The following is a 17,751-nucleotide window of genomic DNA, read 5'->3' on the forward strand; positions in this document are numbered from 1 at the left end:
TCACCAGCCTTACAATCTCCTCCAGAGTCTTCTGGGTCCAGTGGCCAGATACAAATCAGGAAATGACCCTGGATACAATGGGAGACTTTGACCTTTTTAAGGTTTTTTTTTTAAAGTTTTTTAAGTTAAGATCTTTATCAGGTTTCATTTTGACTAAAGTAACATCCATTCCTTGATTAAGATTGGTAAGAAAGAAATGCAACAAAGAATGATCTCTTTTGCTTTGTCAAAAAAAAAAATCAGTCTGGAAGGAAAAGACCAGGGTTTCTGACTAAAACAGAAACTATTGTTATTTATATTCACTTTGAATCAATTTGGGTACAAATAATGCCCAATGTAATTGGCCTGGGCTTATTATGTTGATCAATCAATGAAAGCCAGAGTGATTTAGGGGCCTGTAAACCCCAAGATGAACATATTGTTGGCCAATAAGAGTCAAAATGATTTAGGGCCTAGGTTCCCCAAGATATCTTGCCAGGTTTCAGAAGGAAGGGAAGGAAATAATAGATGTTTTGCCCAACTCAGCCAGACATACCCATAGAGAAGATCTATGGCTAAAGACCCATGCGCAGGGAAACCCATTCCTCAGCCGCAGCTTGGTCATAGCCAGTCTTCTCTCTTTCATGGCTGGTCCTCTTCACGGGTTGTTCTCTGCTGCTCTCTCCTGGCCATCGGTTGTAAGGCAGCTTCGTAGGTGCCCAGCTGCCGCCCTCTGCGTGTTTTCAGTTGGGACAAGGATTTTTTTTTGTTTTTGTTTTTGTCTTCTTGCTCTGCTGCCTTCACTGAGGCTGAGGTTATGGACCCTCTTCTCCCCAGAGGCAATCTTCAGCTCTTTTGTGATGTGAACCCCAATTATATCTAGTCATCTAGCTAAAGAAGCCTTTACAAATTTTGCCTTTTAAACACTGTTTCTTCTATTGTGTCTCAGTGTCCCTGAGTTTAGATTTCATGTTAGTTATGATCTAAGATTCCCCCTAATCCCTATCATGTCTCTTGGTTGTTAAGTCCCCCTTTAAATCATCTCATTGACTCCACTTAGAAAAACTGCAAAGAAGTTGGCTGAAAGTGGGGTTGGAGATTCCTTTCTGTTATTCCCACCCTAATGCCCCTGGTTACTATGCACATCAATTTGAGATTAAGCTGGTGATACCATGACCTGTTTTCCACTAGCAGTCAAACTTGCTGAGTTCTCAACAGATTCAATCAATTAATTAATATTTATCGGACATTTATTATGGTGCAGGGGACTATGGAGCAACACTGTGAGAGTCTGCAGACCCTATATCTGGGCTCGTTAGACAATGGCCAAGGTCCAGTCTTACAGAAGGAGGGCATAATCACACCTCTTTTTGGCGAGCATTAAGGGACTGTCCTGAGAACTGTGGAATTCAGAAGAACATTGGTGGAAGTTCTTAGAGGTCAACATCTCTATGACCTTGATGACATAGAGTAGGAAATACTTCCAACCCAGAAGCTAATAGAGGACTCTTTTCTTGCTGTAATATCCTCTTCTCTTCAATTCCTACCCCCCCCCCCCCATCAAGTCACTACCTCTAACTTCCTCTAACTCAAGTAGCTGAGGAAAATTAGATTTCCCCCCCTATGGAATCTACAGTCTTTCTGAGTTTAGAGGAGCATGAACTGGTGATAATATGTAGGTATTTCTGGTTTGGGCACCTGTAGCAGGAATGACTGGGGAAAGGGGGATGATCCTAGGTCCAAAGTCCAGGCATTTCCTCCTTGGGATATAATGCTCCATTGTAGGGTTAAGGGAATAGATTTTCCCTAAGGCAGCTCTTCTCCTGGCTATGCAGTGATCATGTCTGATGCAGCTGTAGAGCAGAGGAGAGCCCTGATCAAGAGAAAGAAGCGAGAACAGTTGGAGACTCAGGCTCCGGAAGTCAAGGAGTTAACAGAGGAGCAGCAGAACATGATTCTGGAGCTCCTGGATGCTCAGATGAAAACCTTTGACATCACATTCTCCCATTTCAAGAATTCCTGGGTAAGAGAATTAAGCATTGGTTGCTTCAGAATCCATCCTTCATTATGCTGTTAGAGAACCTCGTCCCCACCCCCAACCTGGCAAGTGATAATGGAACTGAATTGAAGCTGCAAATTAGGTGAATGTCAAAAGACACACATGATATGCTTAGTGTGCTGTGACGCTTCTCTGGATCTGTAAGTCTGAGTAGTTTCAGGTTCTACTTTTTATTTCTTTTTCTTTTTTATGTTATTTTATTTTCCCAATTACATTGCAAAGATAGTGTTCAACATGCATCTTTTTGTAAACTTTTGATTTCTACATTTTTCTACCACCCTCCTTTCCCTCCCTCCATCCCAAGGCAGTGAGTAACCTGATACAGGTTGAACATAAACAGTCATATTGAACATATTTCCATAATAGTCATGTCATAGAAGAATAATTAGAACTAAAAGGAAAGAATATGAGAAAGAAAGAAAGACATAAAAGAAGTTTTAAAAAGTAAACAAAGTATGTTTTGTTCTGCATTCAAACTCCATAGTTTTTCCCCTGGTGTCATGGGCTTTTCTAGAGTTTATTGTTTTCCTCTGAGATTGTGGCAAAGTATGGTCCAGAGTGATAACTCTATGTACTAGACTAGACTAAGTTGATTTGAGCTAAGATGGGTGGGACTTACTCTCTGTACCCCTCTCATCCCTTCATCTTACTGTGAAGAGAAAGAAATGAGAAGCAAAGGAATCTTAGAGACTATGAGATAATCTTTTTGCAGATGATGAAAATGGATCTGAAAGATAAGAGTGATGATGATGATGATGATGATGATGGTGATGATGATGATGACTAGTATTTATTTAGTGCTTTAAGATTTGGAAAGCATTTTCATGTGTTCTCATTTGATCCATACAACAACCCTAGGAGGAAAGTGCTATTATTAGCCCCATTTATTTTACATGTGAAGAAAGGTTAAGTGACTTTCTCTGGGTTATATAGTTAATAAGTGTTGGAGGCTAGTTTTGAATTCAGATCTTCCTGATTCCAAGTCATCTCGTTACCCATAGAACTAATGGTTACTGGGATTCAATCCCAGGCTTCCTAATTTTCAGTTAAAAGCACTTCGAATGGAACCATACTAACTTTTTCCTACACAAAAGTATATTCATACAGTATGTATGTACGATATGTGTATAACTGACTAGATTTATCTTTGTACTAGTTAATGTGGTTGGTATACCTGTGTAATATGACTGATGGACATAAATGTCCTTGCTTTCTTTTCTATGTTTTCTCTGCTCCCGTACTTTTCCTTTCCCTTCCTTTTCTCTCCCTTCCTTTCTCTTTTTTTCCCTCTGCTGTAATGATCTGTTTCCTAGCTTCCAGGAGTACAGAACAATGAGATTCCCAAGTTGGATGCTGCCAGTTCAGAGGAAGAAGCTGCCAAGTGGAAAAGTATCTCCAAAGAGTTATACCCCATCTCTCTACGGCTACAGAATGAAGATGGCAGTGTCTGGAACTACAAGCCCTCAGCAGAAAGGTCAAAGAAAGAGATCATTTCCTTGTTGCCCCACATGGCCGACATGACAACCTACATGTTCAAAGGCGTCATCAATTTTGCCAAAGTCATCTCCTACTTCCGGTAGGATATAGGAATATGATAGGGAAAGACAGTATAGGAAGAGACAGAAAATGGCATCAGTCAAGGGGTCAACAAATATTTATTAAATACTTACTATGTGACTATGAAGTGCTATAGAAATTAATAAGGGCAGAGATTAAAGGGCTCTAATGAATATTGATGAGGTATCAATATCCTCAAGGCTCTCTCCTTGTTTTTAGCCAGCCAGGATTCAGGTTTTTTCCTTGAAGAGAAAGGAAATTTGTGACTATTTGGTGTCATTTAGAGAATACATAGAAGAGATTCGAAAGGAGCTCTGAGCAGAGTGACTCCCATTACAAAGAATCACAGGCAGCCTGTCCCTAAAGTGGGAAGGTGGGCAAGAGAGTGTCAATGACCTTAGATCCTACCATCAGGTGTCCTAAATTCACATGATGTTTCCACCAACATCCCAGTTAGCCTCCCTAAAATGTCTGGGACCATGAAGGGAGAAGTTTCCAAGACAACATAGTTTATGAACTGTTAAAGCAGGTGACCTTAGAAACCATCTAATATACTTCCTGATCACACAGGTGAGACTAAGGTTCTCTGGTAGCTTTTTTTAAAGTTTTTGCAAGGCAATGGGGTTAAGTGGCTTGCCCAAGGCCACACAGCTAGGTAATTATTAAGTGTCTGAGGTCGGATTTGAACTCAGGTCCTCCTGACTCCAGGGCTGAAGTTCTATCCACTGTGCCACCTAGCCACCCCTTAAGGTTCTCAAATAGTAAATGACTCACCCAAGGCTATCCAGGGAATAAGTAGCAGAGTTAGGATTGGAATCCAAGTCTTCCAGTTCCCTAGCCAGGACTCTGTGCTAGTAATGGAGGCAACAATCTCCTGGACCTAGGATGAACCTTAAAGACCCTTCATCACTTTGCTTGGGGATGATGAGAACTTGGGGGTCACTTTCCACTACCCTGGAGACAGGGATACTGTATTTGGTAATGGATGTTAAAGCTGTGGATGTTGCTCGATTTCCTTGAACAGCAGATCTTTTGTTATTGAGTAAGAACATATATATAAAGGGTTCTTATATATATATAATATAAATATATTATATATAATATATTATATATATATATATAAAGGGTTCTTTGGAATAAAGTGAAAAAGGCTTTGACTTTAATAGCAGAGTAGAAACAGATTCTATTGAGGGGACTTGGCCAGGTCCTATCCTGTTCCATAAATCTACTAAGTAGATCCCTTGTTAACCATTTTGGACACCTATGGGCAACAGGTTATGTGCACAACTATAATTTAGTGGGTAGGGACACATGGATTGGTGGGGAAATGGAAGCTTATTTGTGCTCCTTTGGTAGTCTGGGGATTTTCCCTTATTGATGGTTTGCATCTTCTAAGCTTCTTCCTCTTGGGGATAGGAGACTAGACTAAGTTGATCTGAGCTAAGATGGGTGGGATTTACTCTCTGTACCCCTCTCATTATCCTTTGTCTAGTTGCCTCAAATAGATGCTCAGAAAGGATGGGAGATGAGAATCCTTACTCTTTGAATGGGGAGTTGTTTGGACAACATGTTGGGCTATTAGAAGGAAAGAGACATGGAGAGGATTGCCATAATGATACTGGCAATTTTCCTTCTTTAAGTATTGGCTCTACACAGAGAGCTACATGAGCTATTTTACATAGCCCTACTGAATCAACCATTATGACTGATAAAGTCTAGCTAATTTGATTGACTTTTCCCCTATGGAATTGTTTAGTTGCTTGGCATTATAAACCAAGTAGTGAGAGTTGTCAGTCATTGAAGAACCACAAACAGAAGCTAGATGACCATTTGATGGGAATACTGTAGAGAAGAACTGGACTAAATGCCCTCTGAGGTCCTTCCAACTCTGAGAATCCATGACCAAAGACCATTACTACTGGAGGTCTGAACTTGATCCAAAGATTCAGCAGACCCAGAGAAGAAGGACATCATTAGAACCCTGAGTCAGGCTCTGAACCATTCTGAAGAAATTTGGAGCTTACAAACTGACCTGAAATCCATCCCAAGATTCCCCTTTTCTTTCCTCCCCCCCCTCACTCCAGGTTGTAGTTTCTTGACCCTTTTAGGACCTTCCAGAACAGAAGTTGCCTTGGTCCAGGAACAGATTCTTCAGAGGATCCTTGACCTGTATGCTCAAAGTGGAGGCTCATCCTCACACCCCAAAGTTCAAGACCTGGTGACACATTTGGACTAGTTGAGTCACTGGACAGCCCTTCATCACAACCTGGTGTGAGCCTCATTCTGCAAATAGGGTGGTACCTCAAAGGACAGCTAATGTGGTTAATGGAAAGGATGTGTTTTAGTGAAAGTTCATTGTCAAGAAAAGAACTTATAAAGGAGGAATTCCAAGTATATTCCCTACCCCTCAAAGTATTCTAACAGGCTGCTTCCTTTCTCCCCTTTCAGGAGTGATGAGGGCACATCGACCTTCTGCAGGGTAACCCCACCCAGAGTTACAAGGCACCTCCCTTATTCTTAGGGGTCAGGTCATTTGAGCAGCCCCCAAGAAGTGCCAACTTCTCATCAGCTCTGGACTAAATTTGAGAGGCCTATTACCATAGCCCCCAAAAGAAGGCTACCATGAAAGCCTGTGTCATTGGGAACATCCATTTAGTTTAGAGAGGAAATGATAGAGAAATAATAATAGCTACTTTTTACATAGTTCTAATTAAATGCTAAGTCCTTTATAATTATTATTTCATTTGCTCCTCACAACAGTCCTGGGAGATAAGTGTTACTATTATTCCCATTTTATAATTGAGAAAACTGAAGTTAAAGAGGGCTTAAGTAACCTTCCCAGGGAAACAGAGGTCACATTTGAACTCAGGTCCTCCTGACCCCAGGTCCAGTTCTCTATCCACTGAACCACCCAGCTGGAGGAAAGGGGCACCACACAAATGAGAAGTAAACAATTGCTTCCAGTTTATAAATTTGTAGATGAAGTCTTCATTGTAAATGAAGTCTTCATGCTCTGTACACGGCAGATGTTAAAAATGTTTTATAGTATTGAACTCTTACATTGTATAAGCCTCTAGATTTCATGGCAGATTCAAAAAGGTACAAGATCAATTTCCCTCAAAGAGCTTACATACTAATTAGGTATACCGAGTGTAAACCCACAACAATAAGAATATCTGAGATTTTTTCAACATCTTGTATGTTTTAACTATTAATGGGCTTCTTCCCCCCCCCCCCCACCAGAGAATTGCCTATTGAGGACCAGATTTCTCTACTGAAAGGGGCCACGTTTGAACTTTGCCTACTGCGCTTCAACACAATATTCAATGCAGAGACTGGATCCTGGGATTGTGGTCCGGTTTCCTACTACTTAGAAGATCCTCAAGGCATGTGATTGGTCTTCTCTTATCATTTACATGAGTATAGAGCCAGAACTAACTATTTTTGCTCTGGGGCAAGTAGGGGCAAATTATGACCAGGACCAATAGTGGGAAGTGCACCCTCAAATGCTAATGGGAGGGGCCAGCTAGATGATACAGTGGATAGAGCACTGGCCCTGGAGTCAGGAGGACCTGAGTTCAAATTTGACCTCAGACATTTAATAATCACCTAGCTGTGTGATCTTGGGCAAGTCATTGCCATGCAAAGCCCCCAAAAAATGCTCATGGGAATTCAGCTGGAGAGTAATGGGGAAGGACTTTCAGGCTTGGAATAGCTCCCTTGGGGTACAGCTATCAGCCAATACCAGAAAAGACTCAAACTCAAGAGCCTGTTGCTAAATGATCAGGGTTAGAATTTACACTTTGGGAATCGGCAGATGCTACACTTTAGGAAGGCTTAACTGACTGTTCAGTTGATTGACTGGACTTAAGCATTGAAGAAAATGTTTGATAATGTAGATTAAACTTAAAAGTGTTCCACAGGTATGTTATGTTTTTTTTTTTCCTTCTGGAGAGCTGGTTGTTAAACTTTTGTCAACACTCAGCTCTTTATAGCTAAATATTTTAATTATTATTATTAAGCAAGTGTTAGATTTGGTTGTTTCTACACTGGTGAAGGTTGCAAATACCTATGAGATCATAGTTTTATGACCTTAAGAGACCTCAGACGTTATCTAGTTTTCTGACAAAGCTGAAGCTAAGGAGGACATGAATTATCCCAAGGATATACAGGCAGTGAGCATCATCATAGACAAGATTTGAACCTAGCTCCTCTAAATTTAAACTAGTACCAATCAGCACCCTCTACATATCTGCACACAGGGTGAAAAATGTCTTTTGTACCATCTTCATGCCCTACAATTTTGCATGAGTTGGCCGATCCCTTCCTCGTCTCTTGACCTCTCTGTCTTTCTGTAATCCTCTACTAAAATCTCACCTTTCCCAACTCCTCTTAATTCCAGTGCCTCCTTCCATTAATCATTCATCATTTCTCCTGTTTTTGGTTTGTTCATAGATATTTGCTCGTGTATTGTCTTCCCCTACTAGATTGTAAGGTCCTTGAAGCCAGGGACTATCTTTCACCTTTTATTTTGTATTTTGGAGTCATATTTTTTTGTATTGTACAATGACTAGCACATAGTAGGCCCTTGAATAATGTTTACTGACTGACTGATATAGACAGAGGGCAGGGAAAGGGACTCAGGCTCCGGTGTCTCTGACAAAGAAGGTCCTCCTCTGGTGAGCTGCTATAGGAGCCAGGGCTCTCCTGGAAGCCTATTCTGGAAAGAAGGTGCTGACACAGTCCTAGGGTCAGCACTGCCCTGGAGGAAAGCCCCTCACTGCCCCTGCTGACTACTCTCCCTCTGTCTCTGCAGGAGGCTTGCAACAACTTCTTCTACAGCCTGTGATGAAATTCCACTACATGTTGAAGAAGCTGCAGTTACATAATGAAGAGTACGTGTTGATGCAGGCCATCTCCCTGTTCTCACCAGGTATGGTGACTGGATCCTCCAGACAGGTTCACACCCTGTAGGGAAAGCTCGCTTTCCTGTCTTGTCTGACTTTTGTCTCTCTGGCTTTTCCTCTCTCTATATATACATCCATATCATGTCATATATTATATAAAATAAATGCACATATAAAATATGTAATAGGGTTGTCTCTGACTCTTTCCTTTCAGTTTCTTTCTCTTTTTGTCTCTGTCTGTCTGTCTGCCTGTCTCTCTCTCTCCATATATATATAGAGAGAAAGAGAGAATTCTGTAAAGACCTATCTGGGTCTATATATAAATATAGAGATTATATCTATATATCTATATCTATATCTATCTTTGTGTATGAGAAACAGATGATCCTATTATATCTTAGGACTGAGAATATTTCCTCTCCCCAGTCTCCATAAAAGTTTGTATGTTATGTATGACACCAGAGACACACACATATACAGAGTATTTAGGACAGTCTTTTCTCTTTCACCACACCGAAACACACACACACACAGATGACACACAGACACACCACATACACACCACACACACACACACCACACATATACACCACAGCACACACACACACAACACATATACACCACAGCACACACACACACACACACACACACACACACACACACACACACACACACATTCACATCTTATGCAACATTGAATTGCCTATATCAGAACTTCCAAGTCATCCAGCCACTGCGTGGTGTTCTCCAGGATGCCCAAGGAGGGCCCTGGGTTTGGTTTTCTGGGGGTGGGATTCCCCAGCAGAGGGCTATGCTTCTCTCCCCTCAAAGTAGGGTCTGTGATAAAGTCAGAGGGTGACTGAAGGTGCAGCTGCTTCTCTCTTCTCTCTCTCCCATCATGTCATGAGACAAAGTCAAGTATATCATGCTAGGGGGAAGGGTTCTGAGTGTGGGGATGGGGGTGCAGTTTCTCCATAATGCCACTGAAGGGCCTTCCCTTTCTCCTGCTCTTTCTTTAGATCGACCTGGTGTAGTGCACCGTTGCGCTGTGGATCAGCTGCAGGAGAGATTCACCATGACTCTGAAAGCCTACATAGAATGCAAGCGGCCTCAGCCGGCACACCGGTGAGTGGGGGCAGCCGGGCGCTGCCTCCTGGGAGAAAAGATCCCCAGAGAGAGAGAGAGTCTGGGCTTCATTTCAGGACAGTGGGCTTAATGTGCAATTTCACAGTGCTGTTGTCTGTGCCTTTGCGTAAAAATTACCAGGGATTGACTCGGAGAAATCAAACAGAAAGCATTTATTAGACATTAACTATATATCTGGCACTCTATTAGGCATTGTAAAGACATATACAATCCCCATTTTTCCAAAGAGCTTACATTCTAATGGGGACTGGAACAAGTACATATATCAGTATATACATATTACAAGACAAGTTTGGCTGGGACTTTGGCAGTGGGGGGATAGGCCAGAGTGGAGGGAGTCTGGGGGCAGGGAGGCAAATTAGGAGGATATTGCAAAAATCCATGCAAGGGAAGATGAGGGCTTGGACTAAGGCAGTGGCTATGTGAGTGAAGAGAACAGGAGATATGTGAGAGTTTGGGTTTTTGCTGATCACACTCTTCTTTCTAGATTTTTCTAGACATAGCTTTCTCCTGGGAGTCTAGCTGCTCCTTTTTAGATTCCAGAAATGGTGATCCAGGCCATGCTGGCTTCCCTCTCCTCTCTATTTCTTTTGGAGATCTCATCAGCTCCCAAGTGTTCCCTTATTGTCTCTATTAATGATTTTTGGATTTACTTCCACCAAGTTCTCTCCAAAACTTCCAGACAAGCTTTGTCTTCTTTTTATGTAAAGCCTCCTACGTGGGGGTGGAAAGAAAGAAGCTGCCTCAGGGAAACAACTGGTTTTATCACAATGTGACACAATCCAAGTCATGTCTGTCTTCCATAGACCAGCCTTGCTCATCACCAGAGCCTTGGCCACAGTAATCCATGTAACTATCCATTCAAGTGAAACTGAATTAGAATCTACATTTGTAGTGAGTCTCCTCACGCAGATTCTGGAAATCCTGAATTATGAAGTTTTATTCTTAACTTAGTAGTTTGTTAAATGTCAGTAATATATCATAAAATCAGAGTTAGAGCTAGTGGGGAGTTTTACTCTTAACTTAGTAGTTTGTTAAATGTCAGTAATATATCATAAAATCAGAGTTAGAGCTAGTGGGGACCTTAGAGGCCAAGTCCAAGTCCTTCATTTCACAGATGGGGAAACCGAGGTCAAAAGTGGTTTGAGTGACTTGCCAAGGATCACATAGCTAGGGAAGCATCTGAGGTGGAACTGAACCCAGTCCTTCCTGACTCCAAATCTAGTGTGCATACCATGCTGTATCCCATATCTGACTCTGTTGCTTGATTCAGCCTCCAGAAACAAGCCATGACAAAATTAGGTATGTGCTTACTATGGAGGTCTTGTGACCTGGTCCTTGACTAATGCTTGCAACTTAAAGAGTCTCAATCATTTTTTAAAAATTGTATTATGTTATGGAAGTGTTTGTTTTATTCCATAAATTAAAAATACAATAAAATACATTTTAAAAAGAGGATAGTATGGAGGATAGTATGAGTGAACTCTCAGAAGCTGAGTCCTGATTTTTGATTCCTCCAGCCTAGAGGTCCAATTTGCATGGGATAGTTAAGAGTGTGCTGTCCCTCAACTATAATAACCACGAGCTTTTTATCCAATGACTCTTGACTATTGCTCAGAGAAATGTGGCCATCCCCTATAAAATGTATTCCCCAGCCTACATCGACCCTTAAGGCAGTTACCAGGGCACCATTGGACCCCTAAGACAAAGAATGAAGGTGGGGTGGGAAGAAGAAACTAGTCCCAAATTCCACAGCATTTCCTGATGTTTTCAGCTATGCCTTTCCTCTCTTTCCCTCACCCTTTGTCCCCTTCCTTCACTTCCCCCTCCCCTTGCCTTCCCTACAGTTTCTTGTTTTTGAAGATCATAGCCATCCTCACAGAGCTCCGAAGCATCAATGCTCAGCACACTAAGCAACTGCTGCAGATTGAGAACATCCATCCCTTTGCCACCCCACTCATGAGGGAGTTGTTTAACATAATGGACAACTGAAGAGTCAGCTCACTTGGAAGACCGCCAAACACCAAGGTGCCGGTGAACCTCCAACAACAAGCAAGGTCTCTGGCTGTCAACCCTTGGATGGACAGAGATCAGCAAGAACAGAGTTCTCTCCTGATCTGGCCTGCAGGGTCCAGCCTTAAGCCCTTTCATGACTCACTCCCATCTCACTTTCCTGAAGAAAGGTGATTGTTTCCTCTCATCTGTAGATAGTGAAGCAGTTGGCAGAGCCACTCCCTGGCTTATGGGTGCTACAGGAGAGATGCTGCTGCCCCCAGGATGGAATTCCAGTGAGCTAGTGCCATGGTGCCCGGTGAGGAGGGAATGAGCAGCCTCAAGGCTCAGGTTTGTGTCCGTGGGACCACCTCTCCAACCGTGTTCATTAGTACCTCATTCATCACTTCCTCCACTCTCGCTCCGTAAACCCAGCCTCCACTTTCTCCCATCTTCTTGTCCAGATGACCCCACAACCATTCTGTGTGTGAGCTCCTGGATTTGTGTTTATAGATGTGTGTACATGCCCATTGGGCTCTCCTGACTGTATCTGTGTGAATAATAAAAAAAAATTGGCTTCTCCTGGCAGATACCCATCTTCTGTGGCATCCTCTGTAGTTAGCATGTTTACCTGCCTTCAAACACTATGGTGGGTGGGTGGGGGATGCAATTGGGTGGCACTTTAGAGAGAGTACAGGACCTGAAGTCAGGAAGAACTGAGTTCAAATTTGACCTCAGATACTTACCAACTGTGTGACCCTGGGTGAGTCACTTAATTCTGTTTGCCTCAGTTTCCTCATTCACAAAATGAGGTGGAGAAGGAAATGGCCTTAAATTATTCCATTATATTTACCAAGAAAACCTCAAATGGGGCCATTAAGAGTCAGACACAACTGAACCACAACAACCACCAGTCTCTGAAGCAGGAATATTGGCAATGGCTTCTTGTGTGTCCATGCTCCTACACCTATCTATGCATGTCTGTCTATATGCTTACATAGACCCACATGTATGTGCATCTATATGTCTATATGTATGTAAGTTCCTTTTTTCTGTTTATTCATAGAGTATGCATATCATCAATATTTGAAGAGAAGTGATAGTGCATCTATTTCAATCTGAGCTGAAGCATTATTATCCCTAAAGCCTCTCTGTAAGTGACTGGAGGTTTACTGGCCACATCCATTTCTATTTCATTGCTAGGTGATCTAATCAGATTCTGTCTCCTTGTAACTTTTACCCCTGGTCATGGCTCTTTTCCTGGGGCCAAGTAACACTCTCTTCCACATGATAATCTTCCAGATACTTTAAGGCATCCATCACATTTTCCCTTAAGGGGATTGTCACATGTTAATGATGTGGCAAGGTCTCCAGTTACCTACCCCTTCTATTTGCTTTCCTATCTTCATTTATCCTTGTATATTTTGGGGTGTGGGCCTGGAATATGTATGCAATTGTTTATCTCTCTGAGGTCTAGATGTGAATCTGTATAGCCATTGTAGAGAAAAGGGCACATGTTTCCAGAGGATATTTTTCTGACCTGGAAAAATTCTTAAACGTTTGATTATGGAGAGAAAGCAGGATGCGATGATAAGCTGAGGGTCCTCAAATTCTTCCTCTTCACTTTTTTTTCCTGAACTAAAATCGTAAGAACACACAGAACTTAGAATTGAAGGGGTTTTTACCTTGATCCTTTGAGGAAAGTGAGTTCTTGCTAAAATGGCTTGATCAGGACATTTGGATTCTGTGGTTCCAAGTTCTTTGATTCTGAATTCAGGATTCTTTCCAGTTCTAACCTTGGGGGCAGAGGAAGAATTGATGATCGGGGGTAAAAGTTGCAAAGCCTCTCATCTAAATGAACAGGGAGGGTTGTAAGCATTGGCTAGAATAGGAAGAAGAGGCCTGAAGAACAAAGTGTACAGAACAGGATTAGAGGAAGCAGGAGAGGCATCAGGAGGAGTTCACCCTATGTGGATGTCCAGTTCACAACCTGGCTCTACTTAGAAGAGGAAATGTGTTATAGGGTGTTTGGATAAAGGACAATACTTACACATGTGTATTTCCCACCTTTTTGTGGAAGTGGAATTATTTTCTTTCATCTGAAGACCCAAAAGAGGTGGTTGAAGGTGATGAGCTCTAAGGTCCCTTCTAGCCCTAGAAACCTTAGAAGTATATGCCCAAGTTCCTGGGACCTGCCTCTTTAAAGGCAGCCTGGCAAGAGCTTCCCAATGTATGGGACTGACTAACCATTCCTTTTTGCATCAATGGGATAAATCTGAGACTTGAATGGAAGACAAGACAGGTTGTTTTTCCTTTTTTAAAAAATTTATTTATTCATTTTTCCAATCACATGCAAAGATAGTTTTCAACATCATTTTCTGTAAGATTTTGATTTTCACATTTTTCTTTTTCCTCCCTAGACAGAGTAATCTAATATAGAGTATACATCTATAATTATATTAAACACATTTCCATATTAATCAGATTGTGAAAGGAGAATCAGAGTAAAAAGAAAAAACCATAAGAGAAAAAAACCATAAAACAAAATTGAAAAATTGAAAAAGCATGCTTTGGTCTCCATAGTTCCTTCTTTGCATGTGAATTGTATTTTCCATTACAAGTCCTTTAGAATTATCTTTGATTATTGTACTGCTGAGAAGAATAAGTCCATCATAATTGATCATCATCCAGTGTTGCTGTTAATATTCTTCTGATTCTGCTCAATTCACTCAGCACCAGTTCATGCAAGTCTTTCCAGGCTTTTCTGATGTCCAGCCATTCATGATTTCTTTTTTTTTTTTAGGTTTTTTTTTTTTTAGTTTTTTGCAAGGCAAATGGGGTTAAGTGGCTTGGCCAAGGCCACACAGCTAGGTAATTATTAAGTGTCTGAGACCGGATTTGAACTTAGGTATTCCTGACTCCAGGGCCGGTACTTTATCCACTGCGCCACCTAGCCACCCCCGTTCATGATTTCTTATAGAATAATAGTATTCCATCACATTCATATACCATAATTTGTTCAGTCATTTCTCAGTTTATGGGGATCCCCTGAATTTCCAATTTTTTTGCCATTACTAAAAGAATTGCTATAAATATTTTTGTTTATTTGGACTTTTTAATTCTTTCTTATGATCTCTTTGTGATAAGACCTAGTAGTGGTGTTGCTAGAACATCTATTGCCTTTTAGATATAGTTCCAAATTCTTCTCCAGAAATGTTGGATCAGTTTACAACTCCACCTAGTGTCTCAGTTTTTCCACATCCTCTCTAACATGGATCATTTTTATTTTTTGTCATATTGTCCAATCTGATAGGTGTGGGATGATATCTCAGAGTTGTTTTAATTTGCATTTCTCTAATCAATGATGATTTTGAGCATTTTTTCATATAACTCTAGATAGCTTTAATTTCTTCAATTGAGAACTGCTTTCTCATATCCTTTGATCATTTATTAATTGGGGAATGATTTGTGTTCCTATAAATTTGACTCAGTTGTCTATAAATTTTGGAAATTAGTCCTTTATCAGAAATACTATCTGTAAACATTGTTCCCAACTTTAGTGTATTCCTTTTAATCTTGGTTGCATTGATTTTATTTGTGCAAAACTTCTAAAATTTAATATAATCAAAGTTATCCATTTTGCATTTTATAATGTTCTTTATCTCTTGATTGTCATAAACTCCTCACCTTTTCATGGATCTGACAGACAAGTTATTTCTTGATCTTCCAACTGACTTGTATCACCTTTGGTATCTAAATCCTGCAACCATCTCAACCTTATCTCAGTATATGGTATGAGATGTTGGTCAGTGCCTACTTTCTGCCATTTTTCCATTTTTTCCAGCAATTTGTGTTCAAGAGTTAAGTTCTGATCTCAGAAACTAGAGTTGTTGGGTTTATCAAACAGTAGATTTCTATAGGCATTTACTACTGTTTCTTTTGTACCTAATCTATTCCACTGACTGACCTTTTTAGTTCTTAGCCAGTGCCAGTTTTGAGGACCATTGCTTTACAATATAATTTTAGATCTGGTCTGGCTGGGTCACCTTCTTTTGTACTTTTTCATTAATTCCCTTGATATTCTTGACCTGTTGTTCCTCCATATGAATTTTGTGACTATTTTTTCCTAGTAAAGTAATTTTTTGGTAGTTTGATTGTTATGACACTGAATAAGTAATTAAATTTCTTTAGAATTATCATTTTTACTATATTAGCTTTGCCTATCCATGAGCAATTGATACTCAGTTATTTAGATCTGATTTTATTTGTGAAAAGTGTTTTGTAATTGTTTTCATGTAATTGAGTTTGTCTTGGCAGATAGACTCCCTACTATCAGGCTGCCTTTTCAAGGAAGGAGAGGGAATCAAAGCAGTAGCTACTCATCTTCCTAGAGGTCTCAGTCCAAGACCTTCCATCAGGCCCTGGGTTTTGGCCACAAACCAGTCTAGTTCCAGGGAGATGAGCATCTCTGGGCAGTGGTCCAATGAGTCTACCCTTGATCCTTGTTCTGAATATTTTGTTGAAGAGGGCATTAGACAGCCTCTTTTGGTAATAATAGTTCTGCCCAGAGATTCTCAACCAGGATCTCTAACAAAACCCAATCAGCATAGTGCATGAATGGCTTAGATCTCTATGAGTCTTTGACTAAGGACTGTTCCAGGTTACATCCTGTGAAGCCAGGAGTTCCCTGACACCTGGACTTTGTGCAACCACCCCACAAATCAAATCCCACAAATTAATACATAATTTCTTTGATTCAAGGGGCTCTTTTTAAAATGCAAATTCCTATGGAAGAGTTAGGTATTCACACTTTATTTAAACCATTCTATCACACTTCACTCTTCTCACAGCTCCCACCTGAGTCAAGGGAAATGAGAATCATAAAGAGGCTTTGGGGTATGGGGGAGGAAACATGGGGCACTGGCTTCTTGAAAATTATGAACAATTCCACAAGTGCAAATGGACAGATGGATATAGCCTACAGAGTCAGACAGTATATTTTGTTTACTAACCCCCCACCCCAGCCTATCCCCCAAATTTGATTGTGAGCTCCTGGATGATGGCAAGACCATCTTTTGCCTCTTGTCTATCCACAGCACTTGGTAGACTACCTATCATATGATAACTGTTTATTAAATATTTCCTGACTGGTTGACTGACAGCCTGTATCTCTCTTCTCTCTGTTGGGTTGAGAGCCTCACCAATGTTCTCTAGAGAGGGTTTTAGATGAAGCTTTTCATTTCTCTCAATCTACTTGAAGGTTTCTTCTTTTTTTGCCCTGTCAAAAAGAGAACCACTCTATCTGTACATCATTTTGTTAGTTATTGCTCATTTTACACATTACCATTTATAATAATGTATACATTAATATTATGCTATATTAATATTTCATATTAATAGAATGTATGTTAATATAATACTTTTACATGAATAATAACCCAGTAAAGAAAAGCAACTTTGAAAGACTTAAGCTCTTTGATCATTGCAATGACCCACCCTGTTTCCAAAGGAATCAGAACCATGCTATCCAGATCTTGATAAAGGCCAATGGGCTGATGCTCTTAAGATGAAGAGTGAGACATGTTGAATGAGACATGTCCTTTGAGGCTACCTAGTTGGATTCTTCTTCCATACAATTATGACAGTATTTCCAAAACTTAAGGATAATTGGGAAAGATCATGAAGCTGGGCTCCAAGTTTACATTCTATAATCTCAATTGGATCTTCAATGAGCCAAAGCCAGCCTTTGACACCTGTCTCATTCACCCCAATCCTTAGTTTGAATATGGTCGCAGACACTTCCTAGCTGTGTGACTCTGGGCAAGTCACTTAACTTCTGACAAAATGGATCCACTGAAGAGGAAAATGGCAAACAACTCCAGTATCATTACTAGGAAAACCCCAAATAGAGTTACAAAAAGATGAAGGTGACTGAAAGGATTGAACAATACAAAAAAGTCTTCAAGCCTATTGGCTATCTTGAACTGGTTGTTCTGTAAACAAATTAAACTCAACATATCCAAAATTGAATTAACTTTTCCCCCTCAAATTCTTCCTTCTTCCTAATTTCCTTATTACTGTTGATGGCACCATCATCCTTCCATCACCCTT

The 17,751-nt window shown here is 40.6% G+C and overlaps 1 protein-coding gene across 1 annotated transcript in view; it reads left to right on the forward strand.

Annotated features, from left to right (window-relative positions):
- Nucleotides 1-12,240, forward strand: part of NR1I2 (nuclear receptor subfamily 1 group I member 2) — a 45,953-nt gene extending 33,713 nt beyond the window's left edge. The window contains exons 5-10 of the mRNA XM_074214589.1: nucleotides 1,815-2,002; nucleotides 3,352-3,614; nucleotides 6,839-6,981; nucleotides 8,412-8,528; nucleotides 9,522-9,627; nucleotides 11,496-12,240. Coding sequence (XP_074070690.1) covers nucleotides 1,815-2,002; nucleotides 3,352-3,614; nucleotides 6,839-6,981; nucleotides 8,412-8,528; nucleotides 9,522-9,627; nucleotides 11,496-11,640 — 962 coding nt within the window. The 3' untranslated portion in view covers nucleotides 11,641-12,240. The remainder of the gene's footprint in view (nucleotides 1-1,814; nucleotides 2,003-3,351; nucleotides 3,615-6,838; nucleotides 6,982-8,411; nucleotides 8,529-9,521; nucleotides 9,628-11,495) is intronic.
- The last annotated feature ends 5,511 nt before the right edge of the window (nucleotides 12,241-17,751 follow it).

The sequence above is a fragment of the Macrotis lagotis genome, chromosome 1 (genome assembly GCF_037893015.1).
Source record: "Macrotis lagotis isolate mMagLag1 chromosome 1, bilby.v1.9.chrom.fasta, whole genome shotgun sequence".
Classification (NCBI taxonomy): Eukaryota; Metazoa; Chordata; class Mammalia; order Peramelemorphia; family Peramelidae; genus Macrotis; species Macrotis lagotis.